The sequence below is a fragment of the Sciurus vulgaris genome (genome assembly GCF_902686455.1).
Source record: "Sciurus vulgaris genome assembly, chromosome: 14".
In the NCBI taxonomy this organism is placed as follows: domain Eukaryota; kingdom Metazoa; phylum Chordata; class Mammalia; order Rodentia; family Sciuridae; genus Sciurus; species Sciurus vulgaris.
The window spans coordinates 76133147-76149341 of NC_136475.1; the positions used below are offsets into that span (position 1 = coordinate 76133147).

General features: G+C 53.1%; 1 protein-coding gene across 3 annotated transcripts in view; it reads right to left on the reverse strand.

Annotated features, from left to right (window-relative positions):
• Positions 1 to 16195, reverse strand: part of TOGARAM2 (TOG array regulator of axonemal microtubules 2) — a 64450-nt gene that overhangs the window by 21286 nt on the left and 26969 nt on the right. For all 3 annotated transcript variants that reach the window (XM_079110295.1, XM_079110296.1, XM_079110294.1), the window contains exons 6-13: positions 15746 to 15933; positions 10870 to 10916; positions 8955 to 9124; positions 6242 to 6392; positions 5842 to 6006; positions 2561 to 2714; positions 1741 to 1846; positions 232 to 467 (exon numbers count right to left, since the gene is read on the reverse strand). In XM_079110295.1, coding sequence (XP_078966421.1) covers positions 232 to 467; positions 1741 to 1846; positions 2561 to 2714; positions 5842 to 6006; positions 6242 to 6392; positions 8955 to 9124; positions 10870 to 10916; positions 15746 to 15933 — 1217 coding nt within the window. The remainder of the gene's footprint in view (positions 1 to 231; positions 468 to 1740; positions 1847 to 2560; positions 2715 to 5841; positions 6007 to 6241; positions 6393 to 8954; positions 9125 to 10869; positions 10917 to 15745; positions 15934 to 16195) is intronic.

Genomic DNA, 16195 nt, shown 5'->3' on the forward strand with positions numbered 1-16195 from the left:
AATCCCAGCCTGGTCCAGGGAAGGTGGGGAAAGCCCACTGAGAAGCAGGGGTCGCCCTCCGCCAGGGACGTGCAAAGCCTGAGGGGGCACCGCATGCACCTGGCCCTCTGCAGCCTCCCTCGTCAGCCTCCTTCCCTATGGTCCCTTCCTCCATCCTTCCCTCCTCCTCTCACATCCCAGGGCCTCTCCTCTGCCTGCCTCCATGACCCTAGACAACAGGTAGCCACATACTAGATGCCTGCCGAGGTGAGGGCCACAAGGGCACGGGCAGGGGTCACGTTCTCCACCATGGCACCCAGGGCCCGGTTGGCCGCCCGCTGGATGAACTCGCTGGTGTTCCCCATCTTCTGGAGCAGGCAGCGGGTGATCTCCTCCGTCTCTTGGTCCATGTTCTTCTTCAAGGCCCGGAAGAGGTCTCCCAGGGTGCTGATGGCCAGGCGGGACACCTTGGAGCGGAGGTTGGAGACCTTGGAGAGAGAGAGGAGAGGTTCCTCCGGGACTGCCAGAGCCGGCCCAGGGCTCCGGAACCCAGGGAGGATGGGAAGTGGACCAGCCCTTCCGCTAACCCTTCCCCACCAGCCCCACCCGCAGCCCTCGCCATGCTAGCCATGGAAATCCTGCAGCCGCTCTGGGCAAAACAGTCCCATTTTGTTGTCATCATAATTATTCATTCCATCATTATCATTACTGTCTGAAATTCGACAACACTGAGTCTTCAGGGCACATTTTTTTTTTTTTTTAAATGTCCAATTTGATCTTCACAACTACTGTAAGAAGTACGTGTATGACACTCATTTTGCAAAGGAAGAAACAGACCCCAGGTCACATGAGGGAAGCACAGAGTCACAACCCAGCCCAGCCCGCATGCGTGTTTATACCCCACCCCATTGAAGCAGTCCATCTGCAACACCAAGCACTGCGGATCAAGCGCATCTGACTGCCTCTCTGGGCCCAGTCTAGGCTGAGTCCCAGCCCCAGACAGGCCTTGAGAAATGCTACAGCTGTCCCGAAGGTGGGGATCTGGCCCAGAGCATGGCATCCCTCCTCAGGCAGTTTGAGTACAAAGAACAATACAGAATGTGACACTCGATTGGGCCCACTCGATTCCAAATGTTTCACATCCCAAAGATTACACCTGCAGAAAGCCCAGGGCTCAGTGCTCCAATCTAAAGAAAGCATGACTAGTCAGGCACAGTGGTGCACACCTATAATCCCAGGGACTTGGGAGGCTGAGGCAGGAGGATCATAAGTTCGAGGCCAGCCTCAGCAACTTAGTGAGGCCCTAAGCAACTTAGTGAGACCCCGTCCAAAAACAAAAAATAAAAAGGATAAGGATGTGGCTCAGTGGTTAAACATCCCTGTGTTGGTTCGATCACTGCAAAGAGAGAAAGAGAGAGAAGAGAAGAGAAGAGAAGAGAAGAGAAGAGAAGAGAAGAGAAGAGAAGAGAAGAGAAGAGAAGAGAAGAAAAGGAAGGGAGGGAGGGAGGGAGGGAGGGAAAGAAAGAAAGAAAGAGGGGGAGGGAGGGCAGAAGGAAGGAAGGAAGGGGGAAGAGGAAAAGAGATGAGAAAAGAAAACAACAGTGACTCCTCCTACCTGGTGGCTGAGGCTGAGCATGAGCAGCGATGGCCGTGTTCCAGGGAGCCCCTCTGGCTGCTGTACCTCACCTTGAACTGCTACACCAGGGAAGGGGGAGCCGCTGGGGGAGGGGGTAAATCACAGAGTCTGTTAGGAGGCCTCACCTCCCCAGTCACTGCCAAGGACACGTCGTGCAGCCTCCCAGCGAGGACCTCCGAGTGACAGGCCGCCAGGCGCTGGACGCTCACCAGGCCCTTCTCCTTCATCTGCCTGAAAAGCAAAGCCGGGCCTGTCACAGGAGGATGAGGAAGAAGAAGCCCTGCTCCTTCTACAGACCAGGGACCCCTGCACACACACACACACACACGCACACACACACACGCACACACACTTGCACACAGCAGGGTGGGATTCCTCAGAGGCAGCACTGCCTGGAGTGTCACCCAGTCCTGAAATCCTAGACATCCAGTATGAGCCACTGTGTGGGCCCTGGCTGGCTCTTTGCTCTAGCAGTACTGGGATCAGTGCCCAGACCAAGACCTATTTGGGTCCTTGACACAAGGCCGACACCTTCAAGGGAGGGCACTTGGAGTGAGGACTGAAGACCCGAGGGCTTTCTGCCAATGCCCTGGCCTGCAAGCATGCCTTTGCTCATGATCAAGAAACTGCGTCCCACCGCACAGGTGAGGAAGACTCAGAGCAAATTAAACTGAGTTGGAGAAATAAAGGCTGTGATCTCCCTTAGTCCCTGTGTTCTGGAGTCGAATTCACAGCTGTCAGGCCTGTGCAGATCAGTGCACAGGGCCAACTGGAGGGAGGCTCAGGAGCCAGACACACACACACACACACACAGATGCAAGCTTGTGCACACACACATGTCCCTCCTTCCACGGACAGTAGAGCCACTGGGGGACAGGAGCTTTTCTGCATGTCCCACTCCACACCCAACTCCCCCTAGGCCATGCAGGGAAGGTGTCTCCTCACCAGTCACTGCTGTTGAGGCACTGGAGGGCATCCATCAAGCCCAGCTCTGGGTTCGAGAAAGGCCTCAACTCCCTGAAGGCTCTCAGATCCATCTCGTCCTCCTCTTCCTCCCATTCAGGAGACGCCAGAGTGAGCATCGCAGGTAAGGAGTTAGCTGCGTCCACAGAACAGAAAAGAAAGAACAATTTTCACCCAGGGGGACCGAAGGAGGGGCAAATGTCCCCACTGGCTGCTTCTCCTGACACTTTCCACGCCACACCTGGCCCATAGCTCAGAGTCCGCCATGCATAGAGGAGGGGCTGATGAGTGCTGAGAAGCCAGCCCCAGGCCTCATGCCAGGAGTCCAAAGGGGACAACCTGACTCTGCCTTTTGTTGACTTCCCCCATTTCCACCTTGCCAGTCTAACCATGATAGACACACTGGCTTGTGACATGCTGCTTGATGCCATGTGACAATGCCCATGGAGCCAGGACTCGCCCCTAGTCCTGTCCTACCTGGAGTTGGGCTGAGGCCCTGGAAGTCTCTTAGCAAGTGACTCCCTGTTGGCTTTGGTGGTTCTGACCTCACTTCCACCTGGAGCCCTGGCTCCTTCCCCCCTACTGTTCACCCACTTGTGAGGTGCCTGGGCGGGAAAGCTCTCCACAGACGGCTGGCTGAAGAGGGCAGGGAAAGGTAAAAAGCACTGGAGGAGAAAATGTCACAACTGGCACTGGCAGGGTCAAGATGAGGCCAACAACAGACAGGAAAGTGGTTGAAAAACCAGAGCATGTGCGTGCACTGGGTGCAGTGACACACGCCTACAATTCCAGTTACTTAGGAGGCTGAGGCAGGAGGATTGCACATTCAAGGCCAGCCTCAGCAATTTAGCAAGAACCTGTCTCAAAATGGCAAAAAGATCAATGGAGGGAAGGGAACAAGGATGGGGGAAGGAAGGGAAAGGAGAGATACTCAAAACTGAATTAGAACAAGACATATTCCATGCTTGTATGATTATGTCAAAATGGATTCTACTCATATGAATAACTAAAAAGAACCAATACAGATATTTTTTTTTTTTAAACTTACTTTTCTTTTTTTTTTTCCCGGTGCTGGGGATTGAACCCAGGACCTTGTGCTTGCAAGGCAAGCGCTCTACCGACTGAGCTATCTCCCCAGCCCCCAACAGCAAGTTTTCTATGCCCTCCTTCTTTGTGGACAGATGCCAGACTCATGAAACCCCACAAGAACAGGAAGGAATCTCAAAGGCCCTCTTTCTAGCCCAATGTCCTCACCACACGGTGGGGTATCAGAGGCCCTAGAAGGACCAGGGGAGAAGGTCTCCAGTCCAGAACTCTCACTCCCACATCTCACTCGCTGGCTAGCTCTCCCCACCTCCCCAGATGATTGTCACTACAGCACATCCGGGCTTCCCTGGGCAAATCTGAGTAGAGAAGTAGCCCTTAACTTAAAACCAGACACAAAGACATCCTTCCTGGATTCTCTGCCATTGGCATGTGTAATGGCGTCTTAGCCCTGGGGTCACCATCTAGGAGGCAGGAGGTAACATCCAAACTCCCGTCTTACCCTGTCAACCTGGGCCTGAATTAAACACTATCTGTGAGCTTGCAAGAAGCATGGGTCCATTCAGGCAAAGACACGACCTGGCCTCCTGCCAATCCACCTACCACCACCTTGTCCTCCAGTGACATTTAGCATCCAGATTTCAGAACACACGAAAAGCACCAGCAGAAACCACTTCAGCTTCCAGTCTCTTAGGGTCTGTGTCTTCTTTAGCTTTGCCTGGTCCCTACCCTGACAGTTTTTCATTAATGTTCCCAGCATGCCTTGTGGTCTAGGAGTTTCCACTCTTTGCACAAATAAAACAAGAGGAATTGAGTAGACACATTTGAGCTCTCCTAAACCCACCTGGTGTCCTGAGAAAGGCTAGAGTCTTACAGGATTTATTTGGAAAATCAGGAGGATAGCCAAGTTTACAGTCCTGAAATTCCATTATTTCCAGCCAAACCAAAAAAAGAGGTATAATTTAAGTGATTCTCTGTTGACTATCAGGAGAGAGGAAAAGGAAGAAAGCAGAAGATAAAGATTTGAATTCAGCTCCCAGGGAGGACATAGAGGAGAATGTGGGGTTTTTCTTAACTCAACAACCCAACCTACTTAAAGATCTTATTTCTACCCATCCACTCATCCACACATACCCAATTTAAATAATGAGAGGCAATAGCAGACACACTGGACCAAGAGTCACTAGCCAAAGTCTTAGTCCTAGGGGCCACCATCACCTTCAGAGACCTTCGGTAACATTATAGACTATCTATAAAGTGAATAGGTTGAGTTAGATAGATCAATATTTCCCAGTATCAATCATTCAGTTACCACTTCCATGATCTTTTTGCCAAATCTGTTAATTACCTATACTTTCCCTTGCTTTGCACTTTTCTTCAAGTCAAGTCTCCTTCAAAATCCTAAGTAAATTTATTTTAAAGGGAATTTTATGTCACTATCATAATGGATAAACTAATATTATTTGTCATAGACTATGACATTTATAATAAAAGTAGAATGGTACTTTAAAATCCTAGCTCTTAAGTTAGAGCTAGTTTCAGACATGTCTGAGCCTAGAGGATCTCTTCATCAAAAAAGAGGGATTCTAAAAACCCCCAATTAAGCCTTTCTACTTGACACAGTCAGAAAGGTTGAATGGAAAATGGAGGTGAGTTCATATGATTTATAGCACCAAAATTATGTTTTGATCTACCAACTTTGTCCATCACATCCCACTGAAAGAAACTGGACCAGACTGATTATTTTCAAGTGCTTTTTAGTAACAAAATCTTTTCAAATGAAAGCTCACGTAATGTCTTGTATGCAAAAAACTGAGGCAAAAGACAATGGAGACAGAGCCTCCCCTTGTCCCTTGGCCCCTTCCCTGAGGTACCCTGCTGGGACCTGTGGATCCTCTGATCCACCCTGGCAGTACGACAGAGCAGGCAGGAATCCCTCTCTTCCTCTGCTTCCCTAGATGCTATTTGCCAGCATCTCTTATCTTGGTATGCTAATAACTCCGCTAGGCTACGTCACACCAGGTGTGATCTCTGGGTCCCCAGCCTAGTCCATAGACAGTTATGAGTTCCAGACACTCTTCCTCTTCCTGACAGGCTGACCCTTGACCCACCCACAGGCGACTCCTCAGTCCCACATGGGTAACAGGCAGAGCATTCGATATCCCCTGTTCGTGCTCGAGAGCATCCTGAGGTCACACAGGTAGAGGTCTGAGCCCCACCTGAGGCATGGCGGGCAAAGCTGGGCTCCTGCTTGCTGACAGGGATGCTGGGCAGAGAGGACCGGTTGGCCCGCTTCCTCAGGATGACGCCGATATTGTTTCTGCGTGGGCTGTTCAGCCCAGTGGGTACAGACAGGGTCCCACTGCCCCGCAGGGGAAGGAGGCCTGTGGACACAAAGAAAGTCCTAGAACTGAGCTGGTCTTACCTGCCCTGGGGTCCAAGGTCCTCTTGGAAATGGTCCCATTAACAGACTATGAGAGAGTGGACATGGGCGCCGTCCAGTCTCTGGATGGGGAGAGTGGGGTGCTGCGAACATCCCCTCTTTAGAGAGTTGAGAACCCAGGTATTGGCCAAGAAGCTTCCCCAGTCTGAAGGATTCTCATCCTGTGCACCCAGTACCTTCTTTCACTAAGGTTCTCCGTGAGCCTGGGATCTGGGAAGCAAGCTCCTTCTCCCTCTCGGGCTCCCTCGCCCTGCGGAACAGCTCCATCTCCCTCATCTGCTTCAGCCGCATCTTTTCCTGCGCAGACTTGGAGATGGTGACTTGGATCTGGCACAAGGTCAAGACAAACTCCATTAGCCCTGGGGACTCCGCCACGCTTTCTATCCTTCATTCATTCAGTCATCAAAAACCTGAGTCCTTCCTATGTGCCAATCGCTGTCCCCAGAAGGAGCCCAAAAGACAAAGTCCTTGTCCCCTAGAGCTTCAAGAAATGAAGAGACAGACGAGAAACGCACAAATCTCTAATGTCAAGTGAAATGCTAGGAGAAAAAGAAACAGAAGGAGACAGAAGCGAGGGTGGCCCTTGCTTTAGATCAGGCCTAGAAGGAGCCCCTGGACCTGAAATTTAAGCAGAGACATAAATGAAGAGAGGAGCAGGACGCACAGTTTCTAGGAAAGAAATGTTCTAAAATGCAAAGGCCCTGGGGCCTGAGCGTGCCCAGTGTGGGTGTCCAGTGGGGAGGACGCTGGCGGAGCGCTCTGAGTCACAGCAGTGAGAGGACACCAGGTCGGGGGTGGCAGGATCTCATCCACACTGAGCCTTGTGGTCCACGGAGGGGACTTGAGCTTTCCTCAGAGGGACACAGGAGGCCATTTAAGATTTGAAGCAGAAGAGTGACATGATCCAACTTCCATTTGGGGGCAGTGGCTTCTCCCTGGGTGATTTCTTTTAACTTTTTGTTTTAAAATAGTCTGAGACTCATAAGAAGTCATAGAAGTAGGACCAAGAGTCCCCACGTAGCCTCCCCAGCCTCCTCCAATGATACCATCTTACACAACCCAGAACATTCTGACTTCCACATCCCAAGCACAAGGGTCTAGAGTAGGCAGAGTGGGTGGGACAGATCAGAGACAAGTGGACACACAAGCACAAGGTGGGGGCTTGGACCAGGAACATGGGGACGGGGAGGGCAGTACCGTCAGCCCCTGGGCATATTTTGAAACCAGACCTGGTTTTGCTGACACACGGGATGCAGGGTGATAGAGAAAGAGAGGACCCATGGATGGGCCCAAGATGTTTGACCTGAGGCCCTGGAAGGCTGGCGTTGCCTTTTACTACCATTCCCTGAGTGGGGACCCTAGAGAAAGAGGAGATTTTGTGAGGTAAGGATTCAGGAGTTGAGCTTCAGTCTGGTAGCTTTAAAATAGAATTAGATACCTAAGGGAAGATGTTGAGTAGCAGCTAAATATGTGCATGGAGGCAAGGGGAAGGTTGGCTGGCAAGGGTGCTTGGGAGTTCTCAGTTTAGAGATGGTACTCGACACCACAACTGGAGATCCTGGGGGCGATGAAAATGAACTAGGGGATCAAGCCCTGGAGAGCTCCGCCTCAAGAGGCTGGGAAGGTGAGCAGCCAGCAAGGAAGAGCCAAGACAAGCTGCCTTTCATGGAGGCACAGAACCAAAAGAGAGCCACCCCACCTCCAGCCCTCCCTCCGTGGAGAATGGAAGAGGACCACGCGGGCAGCTGAATCAAAAGCTGCTGCTGCTGCTGCCACCACTGGGTCAAGGTGGATGAGGACTGAGATGTGGCTGCATTGGGGAAGGAGAAGGTCACTGGCAACCTCAAGGCGGGGAGGCCGGGACTGAAGTCCGACTGGAGTAAGCTCAGGAGAGAACTGGAAAAGAGATGTGCAATAGCTTTTCCTGGTTTTGTCACGTTTTCTTAAGATGAAAGAGCGTGACAGAGAGTGAACGTGCCGCTGGGATGGTCCGCTTTCAGGGAGAACGTTGCTGATGCAAGAAGGTGAACCCTGCAGGACTGGAGCACTGGATGATGGAGCCAGAGCAAAGACACGGGGGTAAGCGCATGGGACACTTGGGGTTGGGACAGTGTGCAATGTGCAGTGGGCGATTTGTAATGCCAGGGTCTGAGGTCTGACCGTGGAGTGGGAGGCTGAGCCATCTCCCTGCATGGAATTATGAGGAGCCCTGGTGTCGTCGCCCTCTCCAGAGCAGTGCCTGGCCCTTCTCACTGTCGGCTCAGAATCCCACCCCTCCACATGGGGATGGAGTCGGCGTCTAGATGTGTTTACTGAGCTGAACTATTTTATCTCAATTTCAAAGAATGAACACGGGCCCCCCTCACAGTGACTCTTCAAATTTGATTAAATCCATCCCAACCAGGAAAGAGAAGCCACCTCCCCAAGTTCACCTCAAATGCACAAGGGATTTGTCAGGTTGTCAAGCACAGGCTAAGGCCCAGCAGCCTCTGGGTCAGCTGCCTCGCAGCTGCTGTCCTGCCTGGTAGGTCAATTTACTCAGCCTGGTTCACCTAAGCCCTCTGTCTTCTCCCCACATCCTGCTTCCTTCCGACCACGTGTGACCTTCTTCTGCCCTTCCTCCTCCCGCCTGCCCCTCAGCAACCCTATGTACTCTTCCCTTCACCCAGGGCCCACCCCCAGCCCTGTCCCAGTTTCTCCTTCTCTCCTCAGCCCTCACCCCAACCATCTACAGTTCTGGCCTGAAGGATTTGACGCAGCTGCTCAGCTCTTCCTGGCTCTCCTCCCTTTCCCACGGGCCAGCTCCACACTGCATTTCAGAAACATACTTAGGTTTACCCAGTGGTCCACTGTGACCCCAACTTTATCTTCCTCAGACTTCCCAGATACCTTGGTGCTGGTCTCCTTCGGGTCCTCTTCTTTTAACAAGGGGTGAACTTCTTTGGCATAATCGAAGGAGAAGGCTGTCAGTGCAGGAGCAGACTGTGAGGAAGCCAGGACAGGCTTCTCGGAGGAAGTGGCAGACCTGTCTCTGATAGGTGGGGCTAAAGGTTTGGGCTCTGAGGAGTCAAGAATAGGGATTCAGGTGAGAACAATCAGCACCTGAGCTACGCTCCCTGACCCTGTGGCTGATGTCACTTAACTGCCCAAGCCCTCCACCCTCAGTTCTCTGTCTAACACTTCCCTAATGGAGGTTAGATTTCCTCTGCTGAGCCACAGTGCCAGGGCTGCCTAGAACCACATCATCCCCTTTCATCCATTCACTCATTCATTCACTCAGTCGTTCATCATTTGTTCAGCAAGTATTGCATGCCTTGTTCTAGGATAGGGATGGGGCTGTGTAGGAAACAGGATCCGGGCTGCCCAAGAACTGGAAAGGGAGTCTTGACTCTAGGACTCCTGAGGAGCTCTCTGGTCCCTTGGTCCTCTGTCCAGTTTCTGCCTTCTGATAAGGATCCCTCTCTTTGGGGCAGGGAGGGTAAGGGACAAGGGGGATGTGAAATTTCAAAGCCTCCATCTGCCCAGAAGTAAGAGGCAGGGCAGAGGATGCTGGGGACAGAGGCCAACTGACCAGGACCAGGTCTATAGGAATGCCCCAAGATTTGCAGACATTATAGGAGTCCCTACTATGTGTTAGACATATTACAGATATCAGGCAATGTTGTCCCAGCTGACAGCTGAAGGTTCAGGGAGCACTTTAAAGACTTTGCTCTCTGTATCCCACTTCCTCACCTTCACCCCTAAGGAACACCTCAAGAAGCCTTGTCCAAATAGCTGGGCTCTGGTGACAAGATCTCCTGGCCCAAACCCTCATGCCAGCAATCTCAGGGGTGGCCCATAAAGGACACCTGAGGTGCCATGAGTGTCGTCCCAGGCTGCCTGGGCTCACCCTGCTGCAGCCCAGTCAGGGAGCAGGGGAGAAGCAGCTGCCACCAAGGCTTCAGTGCCAGGTCTGCCTCTCAGGCCCAGCTCTGTGACCTGATTTGGGGGCCTCTTGGGCAATACCCTGCTCCTCTGCCAACTGACCCACCTGCTGAGTTGACTAGCCAGGCCCCTGCCAGGAAGCTGGCCACCCTCCTGCCAGTTAGCACAGTGACAGGTGGCAGCGCCCCCTACCTGCAGCCAGGCTCAGGGCACCCCACCCACCCAGCCAGTAGGCAGGAGGGCCGAAACCTCGCTTCTCCTGCTACAACCATAACCTGCTTCTCCACAGAGGGAGATCATCAGGCCCAGAAGGAATCCCTCCCCCTCCCTCTTCCCTCTTGAGAGCCTCCTGTCCGGCCCCTCTCCTTACTTCCACCCAGGGGGTTGGCCCTGCTCCCCTGACATTTGGGCCTGCTGGGACCCGCCCTGACTGAGGGTTTGTGGAATGTGATCCATACTCTGCTAGTGAGGTCACCTCTGCTGGCTTAAAACAGAGGAAAGGTCCCCAGTGCAAATCTGATGGGGCTGCTTTCCACATTCCAAGGCCAGGAAGGACATCCAGCACTCTGAGCCTCAGTGTCCCCCATCTGCCAACTGGGAACAGAGCCATCTCTCTCATCTGGGCCATCATGAACTAGTGAGCTGTTGTGTGTCAACCGCGGCAGAGCAGACACCAATACACGCTTCTTCTCCAGCCCCTGGCCCAGGCCTGCCATCACCCACCAGCAAGGGACCACAGGTGACTCCAGCTTCCCTGTCTGTGAAAGGCGGGGCTAGAAAATGAGAACCCTGAGGTCTCCTGGGACCTGACTCCAGTCCACGACCCAGCCCCCAAATATGAAGAGTCAAAAGCTAGGGCGTGCTCACGGAGAATACATACCCAAAGATCTAGGGGTCTTCTCCCGAGGCCCACTCTCCCGAACCAACCTTAAAAGAATGGGGAAAGAAAAAGAAGAATGAGAGCAGGCAAGCCAGAGGCACCGCGGGAGCCCAGCGTGGCTCCAAGATGAGGAACAAGACTGGGGATACGGGGAGGGAGCCGGGTCCCCTGGCCAAGAGCACACCCAGGGGAAAAAGGGCAGGAGACACCTCCTGAGCGCCCAGGGCGGCTTAAGGCTAAGCCCAGGCAGGCCAGGAGCCCAGACCTGAGCTCAGCCCTGCCTCCTGGCTGCCCTCGCCCTCATCTGTCCCCAGGCAGCCGGCACCCACATGGAAATGAGTCTTCAAGGAGGGCCCCACCCGCCATTGTGGCTTCCTGAGCTTGTGCACGGCAGCACAGCAGCTGCTTCAAAGTGTACATTGTCCCCCAGCTCAGAGAACTTTGAGCACAAGTTCTACAAACTGCCCCCACCTGGCTCAGTGACCCCTAAATACTCTTCCCCTCCCTCACCTCCCCAGAGGAATCTAGAGGGTTGGTCCCCTTTGCTGAGTTGGGAAATTGCCACTGTTTTGTACTAGAAATTCAATCCTGGTGGCACACAGGAAGGGTTAGATGGGGACGTTCCTGGCACTGGTTTGCACTGCACTTTTGTTTTTTTTTTTTAATTGAAAGTACCACTTATTCATTCAACAAATGTTTATTTACTGAACACCTACAATGTGCCAAGCACTCTTCAGACACTGGCATTAGAGCATCAATGCAACAGACAGAACTGTGCCCACATGGAAGCCAGCTGTGCCCTATGTCCCCATGGAGGCCAATTATTCCATGTCCAATGTGATTTCTCTTCTCAACCAGGAAGTATATAGGCATCAGGACCCCCTGGAGCTGACAGGGTCACAAGTCACAACAAAAGGACTAGGACACAGCATCCTGGGCTCTGACCTCAGCGGATTCATCAGCAGAATGACCCAGGTCAGGAGGGGCCTGAGAACACACGGCAGGAGAGCCCACTTCAGTGCCTGCCTTGACCCAGGGGACCTTGATCCAGATGGCCACAGAAGTCAGGGGGACCCTAGGCCTACTGGGGAACAGAGCTCCATACTGGGTGCAGACCAGCCAGGAATTCCAGCTTCTGCCTGGAACAAGTCCAGCCCCTTGGGTGTGGACCGACCAGATGGCTTGTGTGGGCTGGAGACAGAGAGCAAGTAGCCCCAGGCATACACCCCAGGTCTACTGCCCACCGCAGGAGAAGTGAGGTGGGAAGTCCTATGGTGGCCAGAAGGCTTCCAGGAGCTCCTGGGGCCCTCGGACACCTGACTGAATGCAGGTGCACAGCTCAGTGCCCCGTCCCTCCCTTGGCCAAAAGTGACTGAGCATCTTCCCCACCCCATGGGGAGGGGTTGGAGCGGCTAAGCCCAGCATGAGCCCCTCCCTGTCACACATCAAGGCCAGTGTGTCCCAGGGGGCAAGGCAAGCTGAGCCCACCAGCAGGTCCCCCAATCTCTCCTCCTTGCTTCCTGCCTCCCCTGTCCTCACCTCACCCCTGCAGATCCTTGCTTGGCCTCTGCCCTGCTCCAGGCCCTCCACGCCTGCCACAGCCCCGCCTCTGTCTGCACAAGCTCCACAGTTGCCACTGTGGCCTCTTGAAATCAGAACCAATGTCACCTCCACACCAAAAAGCCTCGGGTGACACCTCATTCCCCCAGGACCAAGCACACGCTCCTGGAGGACCACCTGTGACTCCCAGCCCTGCTCACCTGGCAGCCTGTCTCTCAAACACAGGTGAGCACTGCCCACTGCCTCCCGCCCTCCCTCCGCCGCTTCCTAAAAGTTTCCTGGGCTCCTCCTTCACGTCTCCCTCCTCCGTCTCACAAATTCCCCCTCAGCCTTCAGAATTCCTCCGGGAAATCTTGCCAGCATGACGCAGATGGTTCGCTACTGGGCTCCCAGCAGGCAGGCAGCCCTCCATCTCACACCCGGATGTGGACTCAATGATTTCCGCCTAAATCTCTGCTGGGCCCTGAGAGCACACAGTGTGGGTCTCATTTGACTTTGTTTCTGCAGCACCTGGCACATAGTAGGTGCTTAATCGCTCTTAAGAGAATAAAAGGGTGGATGCGTGAATGAGCGAGATGCAGGTGGAGCCTCCTTCCCACCCATTGGCTAGACAGCCTCACAGTCGGTGAAGAGAAATCCAAGTCACCACCAGACAGCACGCGGGAGATTAGGTGACCAAGCCTCAGCAGACACCAAGCTTGGCATCTCGGGAGTCACAGAGACTTTTGAGAAATGGCCCCTTCAATGCTGCAAGTTCAAGACGAGAATGAGGAGACAAAATAAACACAAGAAAAATATAAAAAGAAACAAAATAAATCTTGTTAAGTCGGAACTTAGGCGACCGTAGGTGGCAGAGCTGAGCAGCTGGAACAAAGGCCAGCCCACCAAAGGTGACCATCAAGTGGGCTAGAAAATTCCACTGACACTTCACATCTACCTGTCACTCAGCAGGACCCCCCTCCCATCCCTGGGCAGCCAGGGCCACGTGGAATTTTCTCCGGGTCCCTACTTGAGCTGTACCCCCGGGGTCTGGGAATTTCTCCTGAGAGCCAAATTCCAATAAAGCTTGTTCCGGCTGCTTTCTGTCCAATTTTATTTGGCCACTAACCATGCCCGCCGAGCTTATAAATCTAAATAGGCAAAATGTGTTGATCACATTTAAATGAATAGGGTTGGGGTTGTGCCCCCATGGTAGTGCGCTTGCTAGCACAGGTGAGGACTGGGTTCCATCCTCAGCACCACATAGAAACAAATAAGCTAAAGGCCTTGTGTCCATCTATAATTTAAAATTTTTTTTAATAAATAAAATAATGAAAGGGTGTGGTCAGGCAGTCCATGGGCTGGATGTCAAGTGGACAGTGCAGAGATGGCCACTCACTCACAGCACCCCGGCAGCCCATAAAAGCCACTGTATACGTGGATGGTAGAGACAAAATTGGGGGGCAAGAGCTGGAAGAGTAGCATTGGGGTGTGGGGTGCCAGGATGGACCAGGGGAAGCACCATCCAGGGAAGCAAGGCACCCGTTCAGGAACCAGTGCACCCACAGAGGGGTGAGAGTGTTCCTACAGAGCAGCGCAGGAGAGAACTGTGGAGCGGGGTGCAAAGGATGCTCCCCAAAGTCAGACCAAGGAGACTCACTTAGAGGCCACCCAGGACAGGAGAGAGCACCAGGAGGTCAATAAAGGCAAAGGTCATTGAAGAGTTGTTCAGGGGACGGTGGGTGTGAGGAGGCCAGGTGAGAATGGACAGCAGGTCAGGGGCTATTGGGGGAAGTCAAGAAAGGGCTGGAACATGCAAATCCCAGAGGAAAGGGTAGGGCAAGAGCCATGCAGGAGCTTTTGTGTAAGTGTTTTTATTGTTGTAAGAAAGACTTGAGGGCACATGGCCATCTGTGAGCAACAGGGGGCACTGGGAGCAAGAGTCAAAGATGATGCTGAGATTTGAAGACCAAGGCAAATGTCTGCACCTTGATGGAAATAAGGGGGCCCCAGGAAAGGAGGTGCAGGAAAGCATGAGGTACTCCATATTGCCTCCCCCATGCTGATCTGCATCAGCTCTGAGAACTGGAGATGGCCAGCTGGAGGATGGACCTCTGGGAAGATGTCAAGGTCAGAGCAGGAGAGGTGAGATCAGTCCACCCACATGACCTGGAGACCACAGCACAGAGGGCTGCAGGAGAAAACAGAGGGCCCTAGGACGAATTTCAGGAATGGCCAAATTTAAGAGACAGATGGATGAAAGAGGGCATGCAGGAGGCCACCTGGAAGGTCTGGAAGCAGGTGTGCAGGAGTCGGGAAACTGCAGAAGGAGAAAACTTTGAGGACCATCAACAGCCCAAATGGCGCAAAAACATCAAGAGTAATGAGGTGAAAAGGCCTCTGGTCTGGGACTAGAGAGTCATGGCAACCATGGATAATGCTGAGCAGAGAAGAGGAAGAGGCAGGTGTCTGAGCAGGAGAGGAGGAAGGGGAGGAACTGGAGCAGGCGAGGTCTGAGGAGGCTGAGGGGAAATTGAACAGAGAACACACATCCAGGAGCCAGTGTGTGCACAGGTTCCCACACCCAAAAAGGCTGGAGAAGGATGGGGACACAGTCACAGGTAAGGCTAGCAGCGCAGGATGGGACAGCAAGGGAGCTGCAGAGCAGAGGGAGAACGCAGAATCAGGCGAAAGCAATGAGAAAGAAGTCACAACAGGAATCCGCCAGTGACCATGGTAGGTGAGCCAGGCCCGTAGGCGCGCGCACACACACACACACACACACACACACACACGCGCGCTGCCATATCAGTCTGGACTGACCATGGGATATTACTGGCCATCTGGAGGGCACTGCCTGTCCTACTTACACACCATAAACCCAGATTCCTTACAGCGCAGAGACCCTCTACCCCAGGGAGTCTCAACCTTTTATTAGATATGAAGACTTCTTTTTAAGTCCAAAATTTTGTGGACTACACACATGTACACAGGCTCCCATACATGCACAAATTTTCAGTTTCCATCCACTAAAAAAATACATAATAAGAAGAGCCGCCATGAACTTAACCATGGTCTAAAATAATTTGCATTTTTCTTCATCACTGCAGCAATCATACACATTAAGAAATCATAGAAGAGGTTGGGGGCAGGGTTCCACCACTCCCAGCCTGTGTCAGCCCAGGATCAGGGAAGCCCCAGCAATGCTCAGCCTCCGCACGTCTGTGGCTTCCCGTCCTGGGCCCCAGAGCTCTGCCCTGGCGTGGAGGTTCAGCCGCGAGAAGCCCCTGCGGATCCTGGAGAGATGGGGGGGAGGAAGATTGTCTAGGCTTCTTACCGTGTGGGTGGGACCCTCAGTCCTGTGAGGACGTGCTGGCCTGGAGGCAAGGGACTGGGAAGGGAGCCAGACCTACTGGAGGTCCCTGCAGGCATCCCGGCCTTTGGGATGGGTGGGATCACGATGCCTCCCAGCGACTTTAGCATCTTCTCGTCGTTGCAATGCAGGTATTGCGGGGAAATCTGCACCTGGGAGCAGAGGGGGTCCTGGTCCATGGAAGCATCCTAAGCGAGACACTTAGCTCCTTCTGCCAGGAGCCACCTGAGGGTGGAGTTCTGGGAAGTCCCCAGATTTCCCTTTTCAGTCCCATGACCCTGGGGCCAGACCCCCAGTCTCCAGGAAGCCCCTTACTTCCTTATCACTCCCGATGAGAAGGTTGGCTTTTTGGTGGTTGTGATTATTCTTAGTATTGTTGGTTATTTTTTTCTTTCTTGTTTCAGAAAACTCCTA